Genomic DNA, 19,442 nt, shown 5'->3' with positions numbered 1-19,442 from the left:
AAGCATCTCATAAATTGAACACAGACAGCAGGAATACATGCAGCTTTTTTACAATATCCTCAGGCTCAGAGAGTATAAACGGTAAACTCTGAGTAATCAATAAGTATTTTAGACTCTTAATAAGCCTCACTAAGACTTAACATCTCTTTGAGACAGAAACAGCTTGCTGGAAAATCAAACCTAGAAAAGATAATTTTAAATGTGCTAAAACAAAACAAAACAAAACAAAAACAAAACAAAAAACAAAAAACAGGTGAAAAGATACCTTAAGAAATGCCCAGGCAATTTTCCGAAAGCCACATTCTTGGTTTTTAACCTCGGAGTTATTCTTAATTTCATCCATGCTTAAAAAGTCAAGAATCTGTAAATACATTTTAAAAATTCACAGAATAACAGACTATCTAAATTGTAATATTCTTTATTGATACTTCATCATCAAAATATTTAAAATTTCTAGCTCATAAGGAATAAAAATATTTATCTCATTAACTTACTTTCAAGTTAATTATTTCATCCAATATTAAGGATTTATTTTTGATATTAATAAATCCTTTGATTAGGATTTATTTCAAAAGTGTTAACTACTTCAGATACAGGAACTCTACCTGTTAATCCAATTTTGATTCCTACATATTGTATAAACGTACTTAAATGTTACATTTTACCATATAAGTACACATGGTTTTGTCTTTTTAAAATTGCCATAAATACATTCTAGACATAAATAAACACAGCATAGAAGCCTCAAGCTCTGATAATTTCCTAGATGTGAGAACATTTTTAAATGTTTATTTTAAAAACTTGGGGTCCTATTTCTGATCCTTATTTAGACAGGCTCCTGAAGTTGGACACCTTCCCTTTGGATATGCTTTAAAGGCTGCTCAAGGTTTTCTTATCTCCATCCTGCCCAGTATTAAAGACCAAGGACATACTCCAGGTGCCTGTCTGAGGCTCTCACTCAGAACCTGATAATTCTGATTTTATGGAGACTGTGTAGGAAGCACCTGTCTCTCTACCCTCCACTGCTATGACTAGAGACACAAACCTCGGGGCTTCAGGTTTAAGTGGGTCTTGGGGAGCTGGGCCGAGCTGTCCATGCTTCACTTCCTCACCCCAACATTTGTTTTACACAAATGTAATCTTTTCTGTGCATTCTTAAGTGCATGTATGGATGGAACTACAAATGCAATAAATACTGTTTACAACCAATTTTCATACAGAATGAAATGGTATTTGTCTTTATGTCAGTATGTAAACATAAATATTATTTTAACAGCTACCTAAAAGTTCTGTAATCTCTTAAAGTAATCATAAAAAAAAACACGGATAAAGAGCAAATGGCAAGTTTCTACGACAAAGTTCCTTGAGATACATTATATCCTTTGAAAAATAGCTGTAGATAAATCACACATAACATGTTCACATATATTGTAAATATATAGAAATGATCACAAAAAAGTCTCTGAAATGCATCATTAGCTCTGGCCACTGCAAGTCTCTTGCTCTTCTCATCTTGGAAGCCCCCAGCTTGGTTCTACTGAATGAGAGGCCTCTCTTCCCGCACAAGCTGGGGAAAAGGGCTGGGATACTCTAGGTCTGAGCTTCTGTGAGGAACACATTACCTACACAGACAACTGGCGTAACTGGGAAAATCACTGCACCCCCAACCTGATATCCCTCTCAGTTAAAAACAAAACTAGAGCAAGGGAGCTCAAAGTCTACCACAGAGCTTCCTGACTGTTCACCCTTCGCTTCACATGTAGGAATTTCCTTATCGTCTTTATTATATTACAGTGTATTTGTTAACAGATCTGTGTGTACTCGTCCCTTTTTCCAAGTGTACCTACACACATGCTCACGTTTTGGTTAATGACTGTGGTTAATGGCAGAGTTAATGACTTTGTTCCTGTGAGAGGGATCATACCAGAGGATTACAGTCAAGTGCCTGGAATCATGACTTCAGCTCATAGCCACTGGGCCAATGTAAACAGACATCCTAGAAAAGGATAATGACTTTCTCAGCACGTGTAAAGAGGTTAGCAAAATCACGTCTGTTCCTACAGGGCTTCTCACTGGCTCCCACAGAGCACACTGCAACACTAAGTTCTAGGTGTTCAATTCTCACATGATCACATTACAAACTACTTCAACTTGTACAAATAAATATTTAGTAAATTATTTTTTTCAATTCATACCTCAAAGAACAGGATGACTTTTGGACACTCATCAAACTCTTGAAGCAAATAGGAAAAATTTTCATTAAATATAATTTGTTCTTCCCACTCTGGAAGTCTTGATTTCAGCTTTTTGAAGTCATATGGCTGAGTCATAATAGGAAGAATGTAGTCCACATTTTGTGTTTCATAGTAAGATGAAACAGGACGCTCACTGTGCAAAGACAAACTCTCTATTACTACAATTTATTTTATTTTTTTTAGAGGGTAACCCTGAGGAAAAAGTACAAACCACATAAAAGCAGCAGAAATAATAGCTATAATGGCACAAAAGCAAAAAATAGTCTTCTTTACCATCCAAAAATTTTAAATTTTATAAAAAATTAAAACAAATGGTATCTTATTACATATTTCTTTGGATCACATAGTATATTTTAACAATAGAAAGTGAAAGGTATGATTAACCTTTAATGTACAGAGCTAAAGCCCCGGAACTCCTTCAGAAGGTTAAATGAGCTCATGATGAAACGTATAATAAACCCAAACACTAATGTAAAAGAGCTGTTGTACCATCATATTTTCTTTGTATTATTACCACAACTAAGTGAATGTGTCTTCTTCTGTAATAATCTTTCTTCTTAATGTATTGATTTTTTCACTTTACATTCTGGTTGTAGCCCCATCTCTCCTCCCCCCTCCCAGTCCCACTCCTCCTCCGTCTCTCTTCTCCCCTCGCCTATTCCTCAGAAAAGGGGAGCTCCCTTTCCCATCCACCCCAGCTCATCAAACTTCTGTAATAATCTTAATGCTCTCCTCCCTCCCAACATCCTTTCAAGTAAACCCTTTCTTTTAATTAGTGTAATATAGTATAACAATTTATTTTACTGCTTTTAAAACCTAGACTTTCAAATATGTAGTCTCTCTAGACACAACCTGAGGAAAAGACATACACATTTACAGCATCCCAGGCCCACCTAGTACATCAATTCAAAGGAAAAGTAGGAGGCTAATGGTTAGAACTTGTACCATATTTATAATGCAAACTCATGACCTAATTAGTAAGTCTCTTTATCCAAGATGGCTGCATTTCCTCCATTTTTCTGTAAAGCCTACTGATCAACCCAAGAAATGCCTGCAGCTCTAAGAGTGTTCTCGAACCCTAGTGCACAGCTCCATGCCTACTAACCTTCAGCCGCCAAGGGCAGCTAAGAGGATTTCTGCTGCAGACAGTTTCAACCTAAAGGTGGTATAATGTTTAAAATTACCTGTCATCTTTCTTGACATACTGACCGGTATGCTCATCAACCACGTGAATTTTTACCATTGGGTGAGAAATCATAAAATCCGATTTAAGCCGGTCAGTCCGGTGGATGTAGACTCCCATGACAAGATCATCATCAAGCAAACACTTGGGGTAGACTGGACTGTCTCGGCATGTTACCTCATGAACACCATCACCATCAGTGTCTTCATTACCAACCGGAACTAAAGCAGGGAAGGAAACTCAGTACAGTAACTGCTTTTCCAGTTAGGTTTACATAGAATCAATCTTACAATCAAGGATTGTCTTACACTGTTAATAAAAGCATAATTAAGATACACCAAGCATACCTTGACTTATATTAAGTTATTTAGTTTTAAGAACTAAAGTTTTTAGAGTAGAGTTATTCTACAAAGGTACATAATTTTCATTTAATTTGCGTAACAGACCTGCTTTAGTCTTCTTTTTGATCTTCTTGGGTTTGGGCTTTCTGTTCTCTGGTATACTGTCATGTGCATTCTGCTCCGCGGAGCATATTTCCTCATCGTGGTGAGATCCTGAAGTAACAGCTTCAACACGACAGTCTTTCTCTTGCTCACCTTCAACTGCACTATCACAGGCGTCCGAGGCACTACAAATACAGCCCAAGATGAATCATTACAAATTACTTCTATGATTATTATTCATGGTATAACAGAGTGAGTAGTAAACAAAAGCAAGATTAAAATATCGTTTTCCTTTTAAAAATACCACTATTTATTTTCATATAGACTCACAGACAATATATTATACCTGATGAAGAGTTAAGCATCTTAGGAGCCAACTTTAATATTAAACTCCCATAATAAGCTCAGCACTAAGCAGGCTCAGGCATGAGGACCACACATTTGAGGCTGGCCTGGCCTACAAATTGTGGTGCTCTCTAAAAACAAACAATGGTAAATAAAATAATATGTTACAGTTATGGATCTAAATTATATAGAATTTCAAATCATTCTCATTCTGCTGCTGGATAAATGGTTAATGAATACATTTCTAAATTATTCAAAAGGTAAAAGAAAATTTCAGTGTTCTAAGAAATTTCAGCCATACAACTTTGAATTCTGGGTAAAGGTTCACTAGATTTGTTTCCTAGAGGTTGGTATAAGACTACATTTTTTAGAAGTGTTGATTAAAATAAAATTTATACCATATGCAAACAACAAGAGGAAGTAGCCAGGAACAGAAGCTATGCTAGAACAGTTTGTTTATAATTTATGACATAAAATACCTTTAAAGAATTAAAACTTAACTTCCAACATATTCAGTTATCTTTTAAAAAAGAGCACTGGGAAATAAGATTAGATAAACACTTCATCATAGTTGTTCCTGAAAACCCTGCTATTAAAGAACAGCTACCCTGCATGGCACCAGCGTGCACTGCAGTCTGAGTCAAAGCAGCTCTTTCTGGTGAGACTGCCCACTTCCATGTTGGTGTGTAACAATCTACACTGAACTCGGGACAGCCCTGCTGACCTTGCTTCTTCATGTTCAGTTCTTTCCAGAAACTCCTGTGTGAGAAACAGCTGGGCCTCACCACCCACTTCCAATAGGATATGGGGGAATGTTCGCCCTTTTTGGAGATTTGCTTCTGTCTGCTATGACTCTCTCGGAACCTTGAGCTGGGGAAGAAACTGCCACCTGGGTGAGAAGTTGACAATGGACTGATCCATATGGCAAAGGCCATATGTCCGACTAAAGGCCTCCTAGGCCCCGAGGCCTGCCAGCGCCCGTGATTATGCACAGAAGAGTTCTGAGGCCCACTAGGAAGAGCTGGGTGTTACTTGTTACATCTTTCCCTGGCAAGGCGCCACCCTAGCTAGCGTCCTGACTGAAGCTTAGGAAACTCTGTGAAAGCCAGAGGTGCCCAGCCAAGTCATTCTCAAGCCTGAACAAGAGCAAGCGTGAGGCAACAAATATCTGCTCTAGTAAGCTGCTATGTTGTGGTTTAAGTTTTTTATTTTGTTATTGTATTTTTTTGTGGGCTAACTTTTTAAAGCACCAACAGATAGGTAATCCTTATACTAACTTATCCTTGAAGCACTGGTCATCCAGATCATGGGATTTCTTTTTAGCTGAGAGCTCAAGAGGACTGCCAAAGGCTAGTCACATAAAGACTGGTGAAATAGCTACCCAAATCTAAGCTGTTTATGCAAATGATGGTTGGAGGGGAAAGGGATTGTGCCACCTGGAAGACATTTTTAAAATCTCACTGCTTCTTATAAAGAGAGAAATTATAGATGTGAGTATAGTCTCAGGAATACTTAATACACATAAATATGTGTGTATATAAGTATGTATAAAATAGACTAAAATATTAAATTTCCAGTAGTTATTATCAATGATAATTTTCTACAGTAAACAAATATTATCTGTATAGGAAGAAAAATATAGATTAACCTATTTAATTAAAATAAAAAAACTGTGTGTGTTTATGTTTGTGTGTGTATGCAGAGGCCTCCTGAGACAGGGTTTCTCCATGGTGCTCTGGTAGGCCTTGATTCCACTATGTGATGCAGGCTGGGCTTGAACTCAAGCTCACCCTGCCTTAGTGCCCAAGTGCTGGGATTACATGCATGAACCACCATGCTCAGCAGGCCTGATATTTCAAAAGCAGTTCTCAGTGGGTAAATGCAGACACTTTGAAGGAGACTATCCATGTCTGGCTCAGCCTCTTCCACCACTCAGCTTCTTAGAAGAAAGGGGACAAGGTCGCTGCTGTCCCTCCAGGGCTGTTGTAAAGGTTCTGAGTGAACTCTTGTAAAGATTCTAGCACACAGCAATGACTGCATAAAGGTTGGCAAGTATCACTTCAGTGGCAATGTTTCCAAACACAGCACTAACTTTCTTTGCTAAATTCTAATTTGCACCCAGAACCTGAAGACACTAGAATATGTCTATTTGTCAGTGTGAAGTACCTTGTTTCAGGTTTTGATGGGACTGGCACTTTCTTCTTTTTCTTCTTCTTCTTTCTTTTTTCACTGCTCAGTTTGTCATCATACAACAGAGTACCTGAAGGAAAGTAAGTCAGCTGCTCCTTCAGTTTCTTTCTGATTTTCTTCTTGATCTCCTTGGCCATTTCCTCAGCTACCTGGAGCTGATACGTTTCCATCAGTTCTTCCTTCTCTTCTGCTTCAGCCTTTTCTCTTCCATCACTTGAGTCATCCCCTGGATGTGACTTCCCTATGACTTTCTGCTCTGCAGAATCCGCCATGTCTGGAGTTTCTTGTTCCATTTCCTGCGTGGTCTGGATAACTTTTATTTGGCTTTTCTTGTTTGGCTTCCTCTACACTAATGCTGTTCCCCAAATCTTCAGCTGCTCATCATGTGCTCCCCAGCTCTCAGGCTCTTGGTGTTGATTCTAGGATAGCCTGACAATTACTCTGAAGGTGGCAGGCTAGGAAAAGAACACATAACAACAAACGTTCACTTCAGCATAGTTTAAATCTTAAAGGTAAAAGTCTAAAAGGGAAGATCGATGCCCACTACTACCAAGACAATTAGCTCCTTCTTGGATAGAACTATATCTCTCCAGAGCATTTCATGAGCACTCCCAATTCACACCTGTAGATTTCGATCAGAACTCTCTAACAGTGATTTCAGATTAGGAGTTAGTTTGTTAAGTGTGCTTAATGACGTTCAGAAATAAGTTACTTGCTCAGTTGCTATTTCCTCACTGGTAGAGTGATCCAAATTCTGATTTGTCTAAAATGTGTTTGAGAAAACTTATTAAAAAGCCATGGAGTATAAAACATTTCAAGTTTCCCAAGAAAAAAACACACACAAGTTATTAATATTGTCCATAATTATACACTAGAGCAATGGTTCTCAATCTTCCTAATGCTACAGCCCCCTAATACAGTTCCTCATATTGTGATGAGTCCCCAACCATAAGATTACTTTTGTTGCTACCTCATCATTATGCAACTGTTATGAGTAGAGAGTAAATATCCAATATGCAGGATATCTGATCTGCATCCCCTGTGAAGGGGCCATTTGATCCCCAAGGTGTCTGCAACCCACAGGTTGAGAACCACTGCTATGAAGCCAAGACTATACAGAAAAGTCGTCCTGTATTTTTCCCAGCCATATCACTGAAATGCTAAATATTAACTAGAAGGTTAAGTGATAAATTAATAAACATATACCTCTTTGTCACAATTATGTAAGAGAATTTTTAATAAGGCTATAATTCACAAAAGAATATTACCAGTTAGAAAGTAAATTAGAGAAATTCTCTAAGAATTTAAAAAATAAGCAAGATTACAATGATAAGGTTATTCAGCCATTAAAAAAAAAAAAAAGGAAATTTACAAGAAAATGGATAGACCTGAAGAACATACAAAATGAGTTAGCAGGCCCAGATGGACAAACACTGTGAATCCTCTCAATTCTGTAGGACCTGGCTTTTAATGATTTAGATAGTGTGTGTTTTAAATGGAGCATTTGTAGAGGAGGGTGCAAGCAGGAACCCATAGAGTGAGCAAAAGCGATAAGGATATAATGACATAAGTACAGAAGAGAAGACAGTAAACATACAGAATATTAAGTAAGGGGAAAATTCAAGACATGAAAAGGTTTAAGTGGAGATGAGAAAAAGATGGGGCTAGAGAAGAGAGTTAACAAAAACTAAGTCTATATGAAAAGGCCATATAGAGATGGGCCCTAGAGAACAGGCTCATTCCACAACCAGTATATTTTCTAATTGCCTTCTTCTTTTTTAATTTTTTTGTTGACTCTTTGTGAGTTTTACATCATGCACCCCAGTACTGCTCACCTCATATCCGCCCTTTGCCCTTGCAACCTACCCCCCAAAATATAAAACACACAAACCGATAAAAACAAAGCATAGAAAACATCTCATCATAGAAGCTGTAGTGTGTCACAGTGTATCCCATACTACATCCCTCTGCCTACACATCTTCATTTTAAAATGCTCATTGAAATGAGTTATTGGTCTGGTTCCAGGTCTCTGGCTTCTGTGACTCCATCAATATTAGGTCCTCACCCAGCCTCCTCCCAGTTTTCCTGTTGTTGTCTGTGTCATGGAGATCCTGTAGCTTTGGATCAGCAGGACTAGCCCTTTCACATGTCCCAACCATTCGCTAATGACATAGGTTTTAGGGTGGGCCCACTCAGAGCCCTGGCTCTGGGCCTGGGTGGTATCTGAGCTTGTCAGCTCACTGGCTCTCATTTATCTTCACCACCATGGCAGGCTCTGTGGCACTGCTCTGGCTGGGCCACCCGAGGCCACCATCAGCAGGAGTCAGGACCAGCTCTTCTGCCCTTGCCCTCCAGGCTGGCCCAGCAGTACTTTCACTGTAGGGCCAGCTCCACTGTGCTGCCCAGGCAAGGTACGGGGCCCACGTTTCTAAGTGCTACATCCAGCTAGCAGGGCTAGCTCTCCTGCTCTTGTACCCTTAGAGCCAGCTCACCTCCCACACCCCTACCCCAGCCCCTTGCCACCAGGGCAGCTCCACCGTGCTGTCTGGATGAAGTGCAGGGCCATTTCCATGAGAAGTGTCATGGGGTGGGCCAGTTCTGCAGCTTCTGGATATCCACATAGTCCTGGGTGGCTGCCCTGACCAGGGATGTCCCCATGTTCTCTAGTGATAATATGAGCCAGGGACATCAACACCAACCCCTGCTGGGACCTCAACATGGACCCTGGGGGTGGGGGCTGTCCACTCATAACAAGCTACCCCTCTCTATCCAGTTCCACCTCTCTTCCTAACAAGCTGCTCCACGTCTCTTTCTCTCCTACCAGTCCACCATACACTCATACACTGTGGTGGCTCCCGATGCAGGCTGGGCATGTGGATGGCAGGCCCCTGGGTGACATCCTCTGGCAAGCAGGTGTCTATAGCCCTCCCGTGTGATCTTTAGAGGACAGGTCTCTATCTGACTTCCTCCTCCTGATCTGATCTAATCTGATTTTTATGAGTTCCAGGCATGAAACAGTTTTGGCCACCAAGCTAGGCATCAGGACAGGATGAACAAAGGACTGCCATCTGTTCTGGTCCTGGCTGATAGAAGAACACCACCACCAACAAGGTGTCTCTTTGCCCACTGCCAGGGAAGCTCTACTTACATTCTAATGCTTATCCTTATGCCCACAGACAATTATACCCCTCACTCCTTATCAAAGCTCCTTTCTGAAGCAAACAGAAACCATTATGTAAATCAAAACTGGTCAAAATGCCGAGAACAAGTAACTGTGAGGACTGCTACCTCTACAGTGCAGTCCCTGCTCTAAGGCTCAAGGAACATCACAGAAAAGATGAAAAGGCTGCAAACGCCAGGGAACAAGGACAACTGCTTTGAGATAGTCTTCTATATACAACAGGGAAGCTCCTGTTGTAAATCTTAGCAATACAGCTGCCTGAACGACATCAGCACAATGACAACACCAGCGGATAAAGCAGCGGACAGGGAGAGTCTCCCAAGGCCCTCCCTTGATCAACAGCTGCAGACAATCAATGGCTGCTAAGGAGGGGGACTAAGTCTTTTCCAGGGATGAGGCTCCTGACAGACTATTCAAGCCCAATCTCAACGGGTCAATCCTAAACTCTTGTACATACGAGCAACACTAAACAGACTCAGGAGGCTGTGTGGATGTGTGTGCACGCAAATACGAGAAACAAAAGGTCATAAATTTGAGGGAGTGGAGGAGACATAGGGGGGAGAGGACGCATTTATAGTTTTTATGTGTGGAATTCTTAGAAAAATTAAATTTTAAATAAAAGGAGTTACTCTGTATGCTACTCCCACAAGTCATGTCTTTAAATGAAAATCCCAGTGCCTATGAGCTGCTGACCACACAAGTCCCAGAAGCCCCCAAACGACACAGGCTGTGGCCACTGTTGCGGGCTGTCCACCAGAATCAGGTGGTGTATCCCTGCTGCTGGGCATACCCTTCCTGATGGCTAGTGTATCCAGCAGATGCTCCTGTGCAGGGCGCTGAAGAACAGTGTTACCAGTGGTCTTGCTCAGCTGCGGACCCTGTGTGCCATCACACTAAATGGCCAGGTAAGGTGTGCTACTGGAGCAACAGCGTCATGAGTGCTTCGGTGGTAAACTCTTGGACTGGGTCTGAAGCCCGCCTGGAATGCGGTTGACACCCAGTGCCAAACCATTGAAAAAAACTGACTTTCCCACTTCGAGAATTATGAATAGCTTTTTGGCTAGAGATGGGATTTCAAACCCACTTCCCCTTCTCTATACTGAAATTTTGTTTTTTCTTTTTACTTGAGCTTATGCAGGTTCTGCACATGCTCTCACAGTCTTTGTGAATTTGTATGTGTAGCTCCCTGCTGTGTCTGGAAGACACTGTTTTCCTTGAAGACATCCACAACCTATGGATCTTCCTATCTTTCCACCTCCTCTTCTGCATAGATCCTCGAAAGGAGGGACATAGACATCCCATTTAGGATTGAACATTCTAAAGTCCCTCACTTTCTGCACTGACTAGTTGTGGGTCTCTGTGTCAATCACCATTTACTGAAAGATGTTTCTCTGATGAAAGCTCACCAATGCCCCGAGACCTGCATCTACATGTGTCGTGAGGTATCATTCTATTGCTCTATTCATTCGGCAGAGTAACAGTGGACTGGTTTTCTCCGATGACCATGACCCGTCTCACTTCATGTTCCCGCAATGTCAGGTGTGGGTTCCCTATCGTCGAGTAGGGCTTAAACGCCACCCAAAGGAGCTGCTTCCTCCCACAACACTCTTGTCACTGTTGCACCAAGGTGCTTACTTTGCAGGTAGGTCACTACTGTAGCTCTTAAGGGTCCACAGTTTAGTGAGACTGATGATTACTTTTCTACTCTGGCAGTGTGTATAAGCACCTTCTGGCACTATGAACACTAGACAATATGGATCAAATTTCCAATTGAGAACTGATCTCTACATATTCTTTAACTCAATGTGGTGTCTTCAACAACAGGATATCACTGCTAAATGGCAGAGTATAACCAATAGCATTGGCTAAATCCTATAATGCGTGTGAGAACCTAAGGAACTCCATGATCTGTTTCTTTGTATACACGTATGAACGTAGTGCATATACATGTAATGTGTGTATCTAGGGGCCAGAAGACATCAGCCGTCGTTTTTTCAGGTGCCAACCACTTTTTTTTAAAGACAAGATCTCTTACCACCTTGAAACTTCTTGAGGAAGCTAGCCTGGCTCACCAGAAAGTACTGAGATCTACCTTTCCGGTGCTTAGATCACAAACACATGCCACAGATGGTTTTTCTTAGCGTGGGTGTTGGTGGTTGGTCTCATGCCCTTGTACTTGGAATGTTTACTGAGTTATCTCGCAGTCTTCTTAAATGTTTCTTGTTATTTCCAAAACTTTATACGATTAGCGTATTCTATATGGACGTTCGATGGTAACAGGACCCTTTGTTGAGATTTCTTTTTCCTCACTGATAACTTCGCTAATTTTATAATGAACCAACTGACCAGGTAGAGCTGAATGGTAGAGCATGTTCTTAACCACGAGCAAGACACTGGTTTTCAACCCTCAGCCTAAGAAAGACAAAGAGGAATCAATGGACCAAGTACACAATGGACCTATTTTTGAATTTCACTCATCTCTACTATGTTATATGCGTATACTACAGCTTTATAATGGGTCTTATTGTGTAATTCCTTAAATTTTGCTTTTTCATATTGTTCAGTCTTCTTTTCATATTTGCAAGTATTATATTTATATAATAATATATTATAATATAAAATTATGTTATAATATATATTATCCAGTTTTTAAAAATATATGTATTTTTACTTGGGTTGAACTAACTCAATACATAATTTTTTGCAGAACAGATGTTTAACATATTTCTATGCTATAGAAAGAGCTAACTATGTAGATCTTTATTTTCATCAACTGAAGAGTTTTGGGTACTTAAATTTTAAAACATTTATCCTTCGCTATTATACATTTAGGTTGTTGTTTCTGTTGTTTTGCTTTGCTTTGTTTGAAGCAGAGCGTCATTATGGAGCTCTGCTTAGTCTGAAACCTGCTTTACATATCAGACCAGCCCTGTCTTGAAATCCTTCTGCTTCTGCCTCCCAAGTGCAGGAATTCTAGGTAATAACACCAGGCCAATCCTATTTTGGGTGCATATATATATATATATATATATATTTGAAATATCAATATATATGTATATATTATATATACACACATATGAATATATATGAATATATTAGAATATAATATATAATAATATATAACTATAATATTATTAATATTATATATATTATATATACATGTATACATATTAAGATTTCAAATTATTCACTACTGTATCAAATCTATTTGGTCTTTGCAGTTTGACTTTATATTCTGCTAAGCATGTCATCTGTGAGTAGAGATATTTTAATTCTTTACAATCTTCGTGTCTCTTTTTAAATTGCCATTGTCACTTTGGTCAATATCTCTAATACAATTATTTGAAACAATGAGAGACCTGCTTAGGGCACAATGATTCCTTAGTTTTAATCTTAAGAATTAAATGATGAGCTGGAGATATGGCTCAGAGGTTAAGAGCACTGGCTTCTCTTCCAAAGGTCCTGAGTTCAATTCCCAGAAACCACATGGTCACTCAAAACTATCTATAATGAGATCTGGTGCTCTCTTCTGGCATGCAGGCATACATGCCAGAACACTGTACATATAATAAATAAATATTTTTACAAAAATTATGAAATGAAGTATAGATTTGTAAGATTATCTTTACAAAGAAAAAAAAATAGATCCTTTCTATTCTTGATTTCTCAGAATTTCAGGAGATGGCGATGAGTATTTCCAAGTATTTTTTCTGCATTTGGGATGACTGTGATTGTCTTATTTCCTCATGTAAGATGGTAAATCCCTGACAATGGAATTTCTAAAATAAATGCCACCAAGTCATGTCTTAGAACACTAATTTCCTAGTATTTTGCTGAAGATAGCTGAAACTATCTTCAAAAGAGATATTGCTTCAAAGTTTTCTTGTTACATATTTAGTTTTGTTATCAGGGCAAATTCATAAAAGGAACTGGTTAAGTATTCTCTTCATATTAAATTGTAGGTAAGAAGCTGTATGGAGTTGCTATTATGTCTTCTGAGTGAAATTTGCTAACAAAATTACATGGAGCTAGTTTCCTTTCTAAGAAGGTTTTTAAGAACACATTCAAATAATTTAAGATACACAGTATTCATTCAAGTTATCAAATTTTCAAGTTTTTTCTTTTTACAGGTATTTTATGTAATTTAGGTATTCCATCTCATCTACTAAACTTCTTGTTAGAGATATTCATATTCTGTCTAATTTCAAAGTCTGAAGACCCACAGTGAATCTCTTCTTAGAGCCCAAGTAATGGTGACTTGTGTCTTCTTTCCTTTTTCAAAGTCTGGCTAAAATTCACGAAGAAAATAATTAATTTGCCCAGAGCTGGTGAAATGGCACGCAGAAAAAAATGCACAAGCTGCCAACAAGCCTGACCATGTCAGTTTGACACCCAGTAGCCACATGGAGGAAAGAAAACTCCTACATGTTGCCTTCTGACCGCTACATGCACAACACATATATACACATACAATAATAAACGAAAACAAGCTATGATACACAAATACAATTTAGAAATCAAGTACAACAAACAAAACAAAAGATAGGCTATGGAACATCACATTCTAACCAAGATAGAGCCATTGCAATACCAACCTTCCAGGAGCTGAAGCCCTAGGCCTGCACGAGTGAGCTTGCCTGCCAAGAGTGAGCCATGGGACCCACTGCTTCCAGCTGGACTGCGGCTACTGACAGAATCTGGGAGAAGGGGAGTCACTGCCTTCAGTTATGTGCCCTAGGCTCCAGTGGGTAGGTTCAAGCTCAGGGTCACATGAGTAGTCCTGGTTAAATTCAGTGAGTCACAAAATAAAACAAAAAATTTAAGTTTGTAAAAAGAGATTTGTAGAAAAAGGAGCTGGAAGGTAAGAGGAAGATATGAGAGGGTAGAAGAAAAATTATAATGCATCATACCTACTTTTAAAATTGTCAGAGAAAAAAATGATATAAAATTTATTAATATAAAGGTTTGTTCAAATTGTTTCATGTATATTTCAAATCCCAAAAAAAGTTTATTTAAGGACTATTAAGGGCAACCTGTTGGCAGGATGCTAGAAAAGAAACACGTAGCCCTCTGGACGTTGTATTAAGTTAGAATTTTATATATCTGAAGCCTTGAGTCATACTATATCACTATGGCCAAAGAGTTACTGCTCACAATATGATTTATAGTGTATATATATATATATGTGTGTGTGTGTGTGTGTGTGTGTATGTGTGTATATATGTATACACACACCTGTGTGTGTGCCTTTGCCTAGGTTTCTGCAATTAGGGTAGCTATAGTCAGTCACATAGGCACTGCCTACTCTCTCATGAACACAAAGCAATGGACACCAAGACTTTAATAGATGTATCAGGATTCTCATGAGCTGAGCCTCATGTTCTGTTTCTCTCTGATCATTTTAATCTGTACCGTTCTGAGCTAAAACAATCCAAGTACAAGTAGCTTTCATCTTCTATTTATTCTGGGGTTTCTTATCCATAATACTTTCTTTTTTTTAATGTGAAAGTTTCTATGACTGAATATAAACATCAGTGCATGTATTAGTTGGTTTTCTGCTGCAGTGTAAACTAGAGGAGAAAGGATGTTTCAGCTTACAGATATGAAGAGGATGTCCACAAGCAAGAAGCAGAGTGAAAGGGCCACCCAAAGTGACAGATTTCCTCCAGCAAGGTTCACCTCCTAAAAGTCTTGTAATAGTCCCAAAGGACCAAGTTCAAACCCTAGAGCCTATGGGTGAGATTTCTCACCCAAAACATCCTAGTGCCATTAACCTCCCTTTAAATATTGCTTAAGAACTGTATGTATTTATTATTTAATTCTAAGTGAGTTAAAAGTATTTTCTAATTTACCTTGTGATTTCTTCTTTGATATATTAGTCACATTTAAATGCTAAAAAAATAGTTACTATGTATGTCTTTTGATTATTTCCAATATAATATCTGTTGTCTAAAGATGTGCTTTGCATTCTTTAAAATTTTTATACTGAGTCTATATTTTTCTTTATTTAACATGTATTCATGGCCCTGAAGAGTACTCAGCATAGAGAATAGATTTTTACAAACTTTCTCTTCACTCTTGGTAATTCTTGTATTTTAAAATATGCTATCATCAACAGAACACTTCAACTTTATTTGACAGGTATTAGCATGCTATCTTCTCTTCCCTCCTTAAATCCTAACTTCTGTGTCTTTTAGCAGGTTTTTTGTAGTCAATGTATACTTGTAACTTTTATTTGCCAGTTTTTAAGTCTCCACTTCTCAAATCCTCTTGACTTGATCTTTCTCATTGTAAGTTATGTGATCTTTGATATGGCAGACTTTAAACATATACATATATACTAATATATATGTGTATATATATGCATATATATATGTACAAAGCACATTCTCAGACAACATATATATGCATATTTACATAAATGACAGCCGTCATAGCATTAATAAAATAGGATAATATTATGTTCAGTAGGCAGTAGACTGCATGAACGCAGGTTTGGGCATCACTGTATGGCTTCAGTAGCATAAGATGTAAAACGGTATAACTCTGGACCCCACAGAATTTTAAAAAAATACAGGAGACTGTTTTAAAAGAGAAACGAAGAGCAGGTGTGACTCACTTAGGCCCCTGATAACATGGAACTGACCGGTGGCTTGGTCATCTTGTGGACCTCCCACAAGCTGCCTCGGTTCATGTTGGATCACATTCCGTGCGCTGAGCTGGGCTGCCTCGCCTGGCCTCAGTGGGAGAGGATGTGCCAGGGTGGGTCGGTACTGCACGCGGGGGTGGATGTGGGTGACCGAGAAAGACAGTGGGGTGGCAGGACACAGTGGAGGGAGGGGGCTGCGTTTGGAATGTAAAGTGAATACATTTAAAAAATTAAATAAGAGTGAGAGACAGACACGTGTGTGTGCACACACACACAATCTCTCTCCCTCTCTCTCACACACACACACAGAGCCATCCTGTGTAACGGTAAAAGATGCCGTAAGATTTCGAAGATGGCTACTAGATTTACAACCATGAAGTCACTGTGTCTTCGCTGACAGTCTCAGTGTTAAAGATGTGATATGTAGAGAAGCATAAAGTCTTTCTAGAATTTTCTTCCACCTTGGAAGGACAAGTCTTCAAAGTATTCTTAGATTCAAGTGTGTGCGCCTGCGCGCAAACCCAAGTTCTCTCTTAAACACACATACATACACACACACACACACACACACACACACACACACACACACACGTGCGCGCGCGCACTTGCGCTGTTAGGATTCAAGTGTGTGCGCCTGCGCGCGAACCCAAGTTCTCTCTTAAACACACACACACACACACACACACACACACAGACACACACACACGTGTGTGCGCGCGCACTTGCGCTGTTAGGATTCAAGTGTGTGCGCCTGCGCGCGAACCCAAGTTCTCTCTTAAACACACACACACACACACACACGTGTGTGCTCGCACGTCATATACGTACAAACACCCGTGAATGCGCGCATGCTCCAACACATGAGTCCCATGCTTTTTTAAACAAACACACACTCATAGCAGCACGCACACACGCCCACGCTGTCTTACACACGCACACACACACACACCGCCCACAGGTGCAGAGCGCATGCGCACTACACAGCTAGCCTCTGGAGGGGCGATCTATGCCCACAGAGATGAAGGTAGCTAATGATTCTAGTACCGTTATGTTATTTATTGATAAGTGGCTTTGTGTAAGGTGTTAACGCCACTAAGCCTGGTTTCTTAATGCCTGAGATCTTAAAACCCCACCTACTTATTGAAAGGAGAAAAGGAAAATTGCAGGTGCTCAGTAAAAATACTTTATGTGCATTTAACAAATAGTTAAGAAATAAAATTCGTGATTAATTAAACCTATACTTATATTTTCTAATCTTATTCGAGATTTCCAGGCACAACTGGATAAACACTAATTTTAATAGAACAGCAAATATATTACATTAATAACCACCTTTTAATGATAAACACAGAGCATTTGTATCTCAAATTTGATTAACAACGCTACCAAAATTTAAGGTTAACATCGCCGAATTTTGTAGGTATCATTTTATAGAATTTTTTTTAAAATTAGCATACACGATACTAGATGTCATGACACTATTTTTAAAAGACTTTCCATCAAAGAAGCTTTACGGGAGCTTCTAAGAGAGACTACGCAGAAAAATTAAAATTGGACTCCGCTTCCTCCCCTCTGAAAATCCTGCACTTGCAAGACTCACCGTGTAACAAAATTTCATAGGAAAGATATAATAAAGTTATGTTTGCATAAATCGACCGATAAATCAGCGACAGCCCTTATAAATAAATAATAATCTAAATATTGTTTTAAAATTCTTCTGTCGTTTGAATGGATTTCAAATATCGCTTCAGGCACTCCCCATCTCCCTCATAATGGACGATCCTCTCCTGAGAACTCCGTGCAACAGGTGAGAAACCTGTTAGCATCTTTTTCTTTAAAAAGAAAGAAAACGGAGAGGAAACGTTTCCTCGGTAGCAAGGAAGACCGAGCAAGCATCGGCTGCTCCGGGAGGCTCCGCTCGGGGCGTTAGCGCGGTCCAAGGACCCGGTGGACAGAAGGGGGTGACTGAGCAGACGAGCCCCAGCGCCAGGCCCGCAGCGACCCGGAGGGAGCAGCCCCAGCACCGGCCGGAGCAGCCTGGACCAGCGGCGGGGGGAGGAGGAGCTCGCGGGCATCCCCCCGGCTCCGCGCAGCCCCCTCGCCGCCCCCAGGACACCAGCGAGGCCCAGGCGCCCGCCCCCCGCGGGATACTCACCGCAGGAGCGATGGCCCGGCGGCGAGCGGGACGCCGGGAGGCAGCAGCGTCGCCGCCACCTCCGCCGCCGCGCGCTCTCAGTTACCGCAGTCCGCGCGCGCCGTCCGTGACGTCAGGCCCGCCGCTGCCGCCGTTCCCTAGGCAACCCGGTCCTGAGGCCCGGGAGCTCCCCGCGGGACCGCGGCCACGCCCCCACCGCGGCCGCCGCGGCGCGTCCCCCGCCGCTCGCGCCCGCGCGCTCTCGCGCTTCGGGCCGGCTGCGCGCGCAGCGGGGCTGGGGGCGTGGCCACCGAGATGGAGGCGTGGCCGCAGCGGCCGGGATAGAGGAGTGGCTGCGGCGGGCGGGGCTGGGGGCGTGGCCGCGGCGGCCGGGGATGGAGGCGTGGCTGCGGCGGCCGGGATGGAGGCGTGGCCGCGGCCCGGGCCGCGGAGCCGGAAACCAGTCCCGAGCGTTTTTTTTTCCTTTCTGTTCTGAGAACAGGTCTGGTCCCACCTGGAGCAGCGCCGAGCGCCCCAGGTCTCCGCAGAGTGCGGGGAGGAGCATCGGTGCGCGAACGAATGAATGCGAATGAGTGACTGAGGGAGGCAAGGCAGCCTGGAAAGAGGGGTCACCCTCGACGTGCTCACGAAGTGAAGCAGGGTCTCGGGTGTTGCGGGGATCCTTGCGAGGACGGGCTCGCGGTCCCGCCGGCGCGGCGTTTGCTGCGTTGAAAACAGTTAGCGTCGTCCTTCCCAGCGCCCTCTCCCCTGGGCGGCCTCGGCCCCAGGCGCGGCCTTCGGCAGTGAGTCACCAGCAGTGGGGAAACCCTGGGCGCGTCGCCCCTCGGCGAGCCTTCGAGGCCGTCCTCTGCCGCGGTGCTCCCACACAGCCTGTCCCCTGTGCTGCGGCGGCATTGTTTGGAGGCCTCTTCTCGCTGGTGCTATACCTAACAAACCAAAGGCCGTGGGAGGAGAACACGGGAGATGTCCCTGCTAAGTTGAGCTGCTGGGTATTCCACTAAAAAAAACCCCTCAGAATTCCCCTTCTGAAGCTCTTACTT

The 19,442-nt window shown here is 41.4% G+C and overlaps 1 protein-coding gene and 1 non-coding gene across 3 annotated transcripts in view; both read right to left on the bottom strand.

Annotated features, from left to right (window-relative positions):
• Positions 1 to 18,639, bottom strand: part of Ahi1 (Abelson helper integration site 1) — a 149,533-nt gene extending 130,894 nt beyond the window's left edge. Inside the window, exons 1-6 of one of the 2 annotated variants that reach the window (XM_060373693.1) lie at positions 18,403 to 18,639; positions 6,393 to 6,871; positions 3,885 to 4,066; positions 3,440 to 3,659; positions 2,196 to 2,388; positions 266 to 361 (exon numbers count right to left, since the gene is read on the bottom strand). In XM_060373693.1, coding sequence (XP_060229676.1) covers positions 266 to 361; positions 2,196 to 2,388; positions 3,440 to 3,659; positions 3,885 to 4,066; positions 6,393 to 6,709 — 1,008 coding nt within the window. In that variant the 5' untranslated portion in view covers positions 6,710 to 6,871; positions 18,403 to 18,639. The remainder of the gene's footprint in view (positions 1 to 265; positions 362 to 2,195; positions 2,389 to 3,439; positions 3,660 to 3,884; positions 4,067 to 6,392; positions 6,872 to 18,402) is intronic. The other variant, XM_060373694.1, reaches the window with a different exon arrangement.
• On the bottom strand, positions 9,412 to 9,555 carry LOC132649656 (small nucleolar RNA SNORA48). Its single transcript, XR_009588135.1, has one exon. It is a non-coding gene; the product is annotated as a small nucleolar RNA SNORA48 (small nucleolar RNA).
• Positions 18,640 to 19,442: the final 803 nt, after the last annotated feature.

Source organism: Meriones unguiculatus, chromosome 20, assembly GCF_030254825.1.
Source record: "Meriones unguiculatus strain TT.TT164.6M chromosome 20, Bangor_MerUng_6.1, whole genome shotgun sequence".
Taxonomy (NCBI): Eukaryota; Metazoa; Chordata; class Mammalia; order Rodentia; family Muridae; genus Meriones; species Meriones unguiculatus.
Note: the sequence above shows the minus strand (reverse complement) of the source record. Positions and strands in the feature narration are given on the sequence as shown.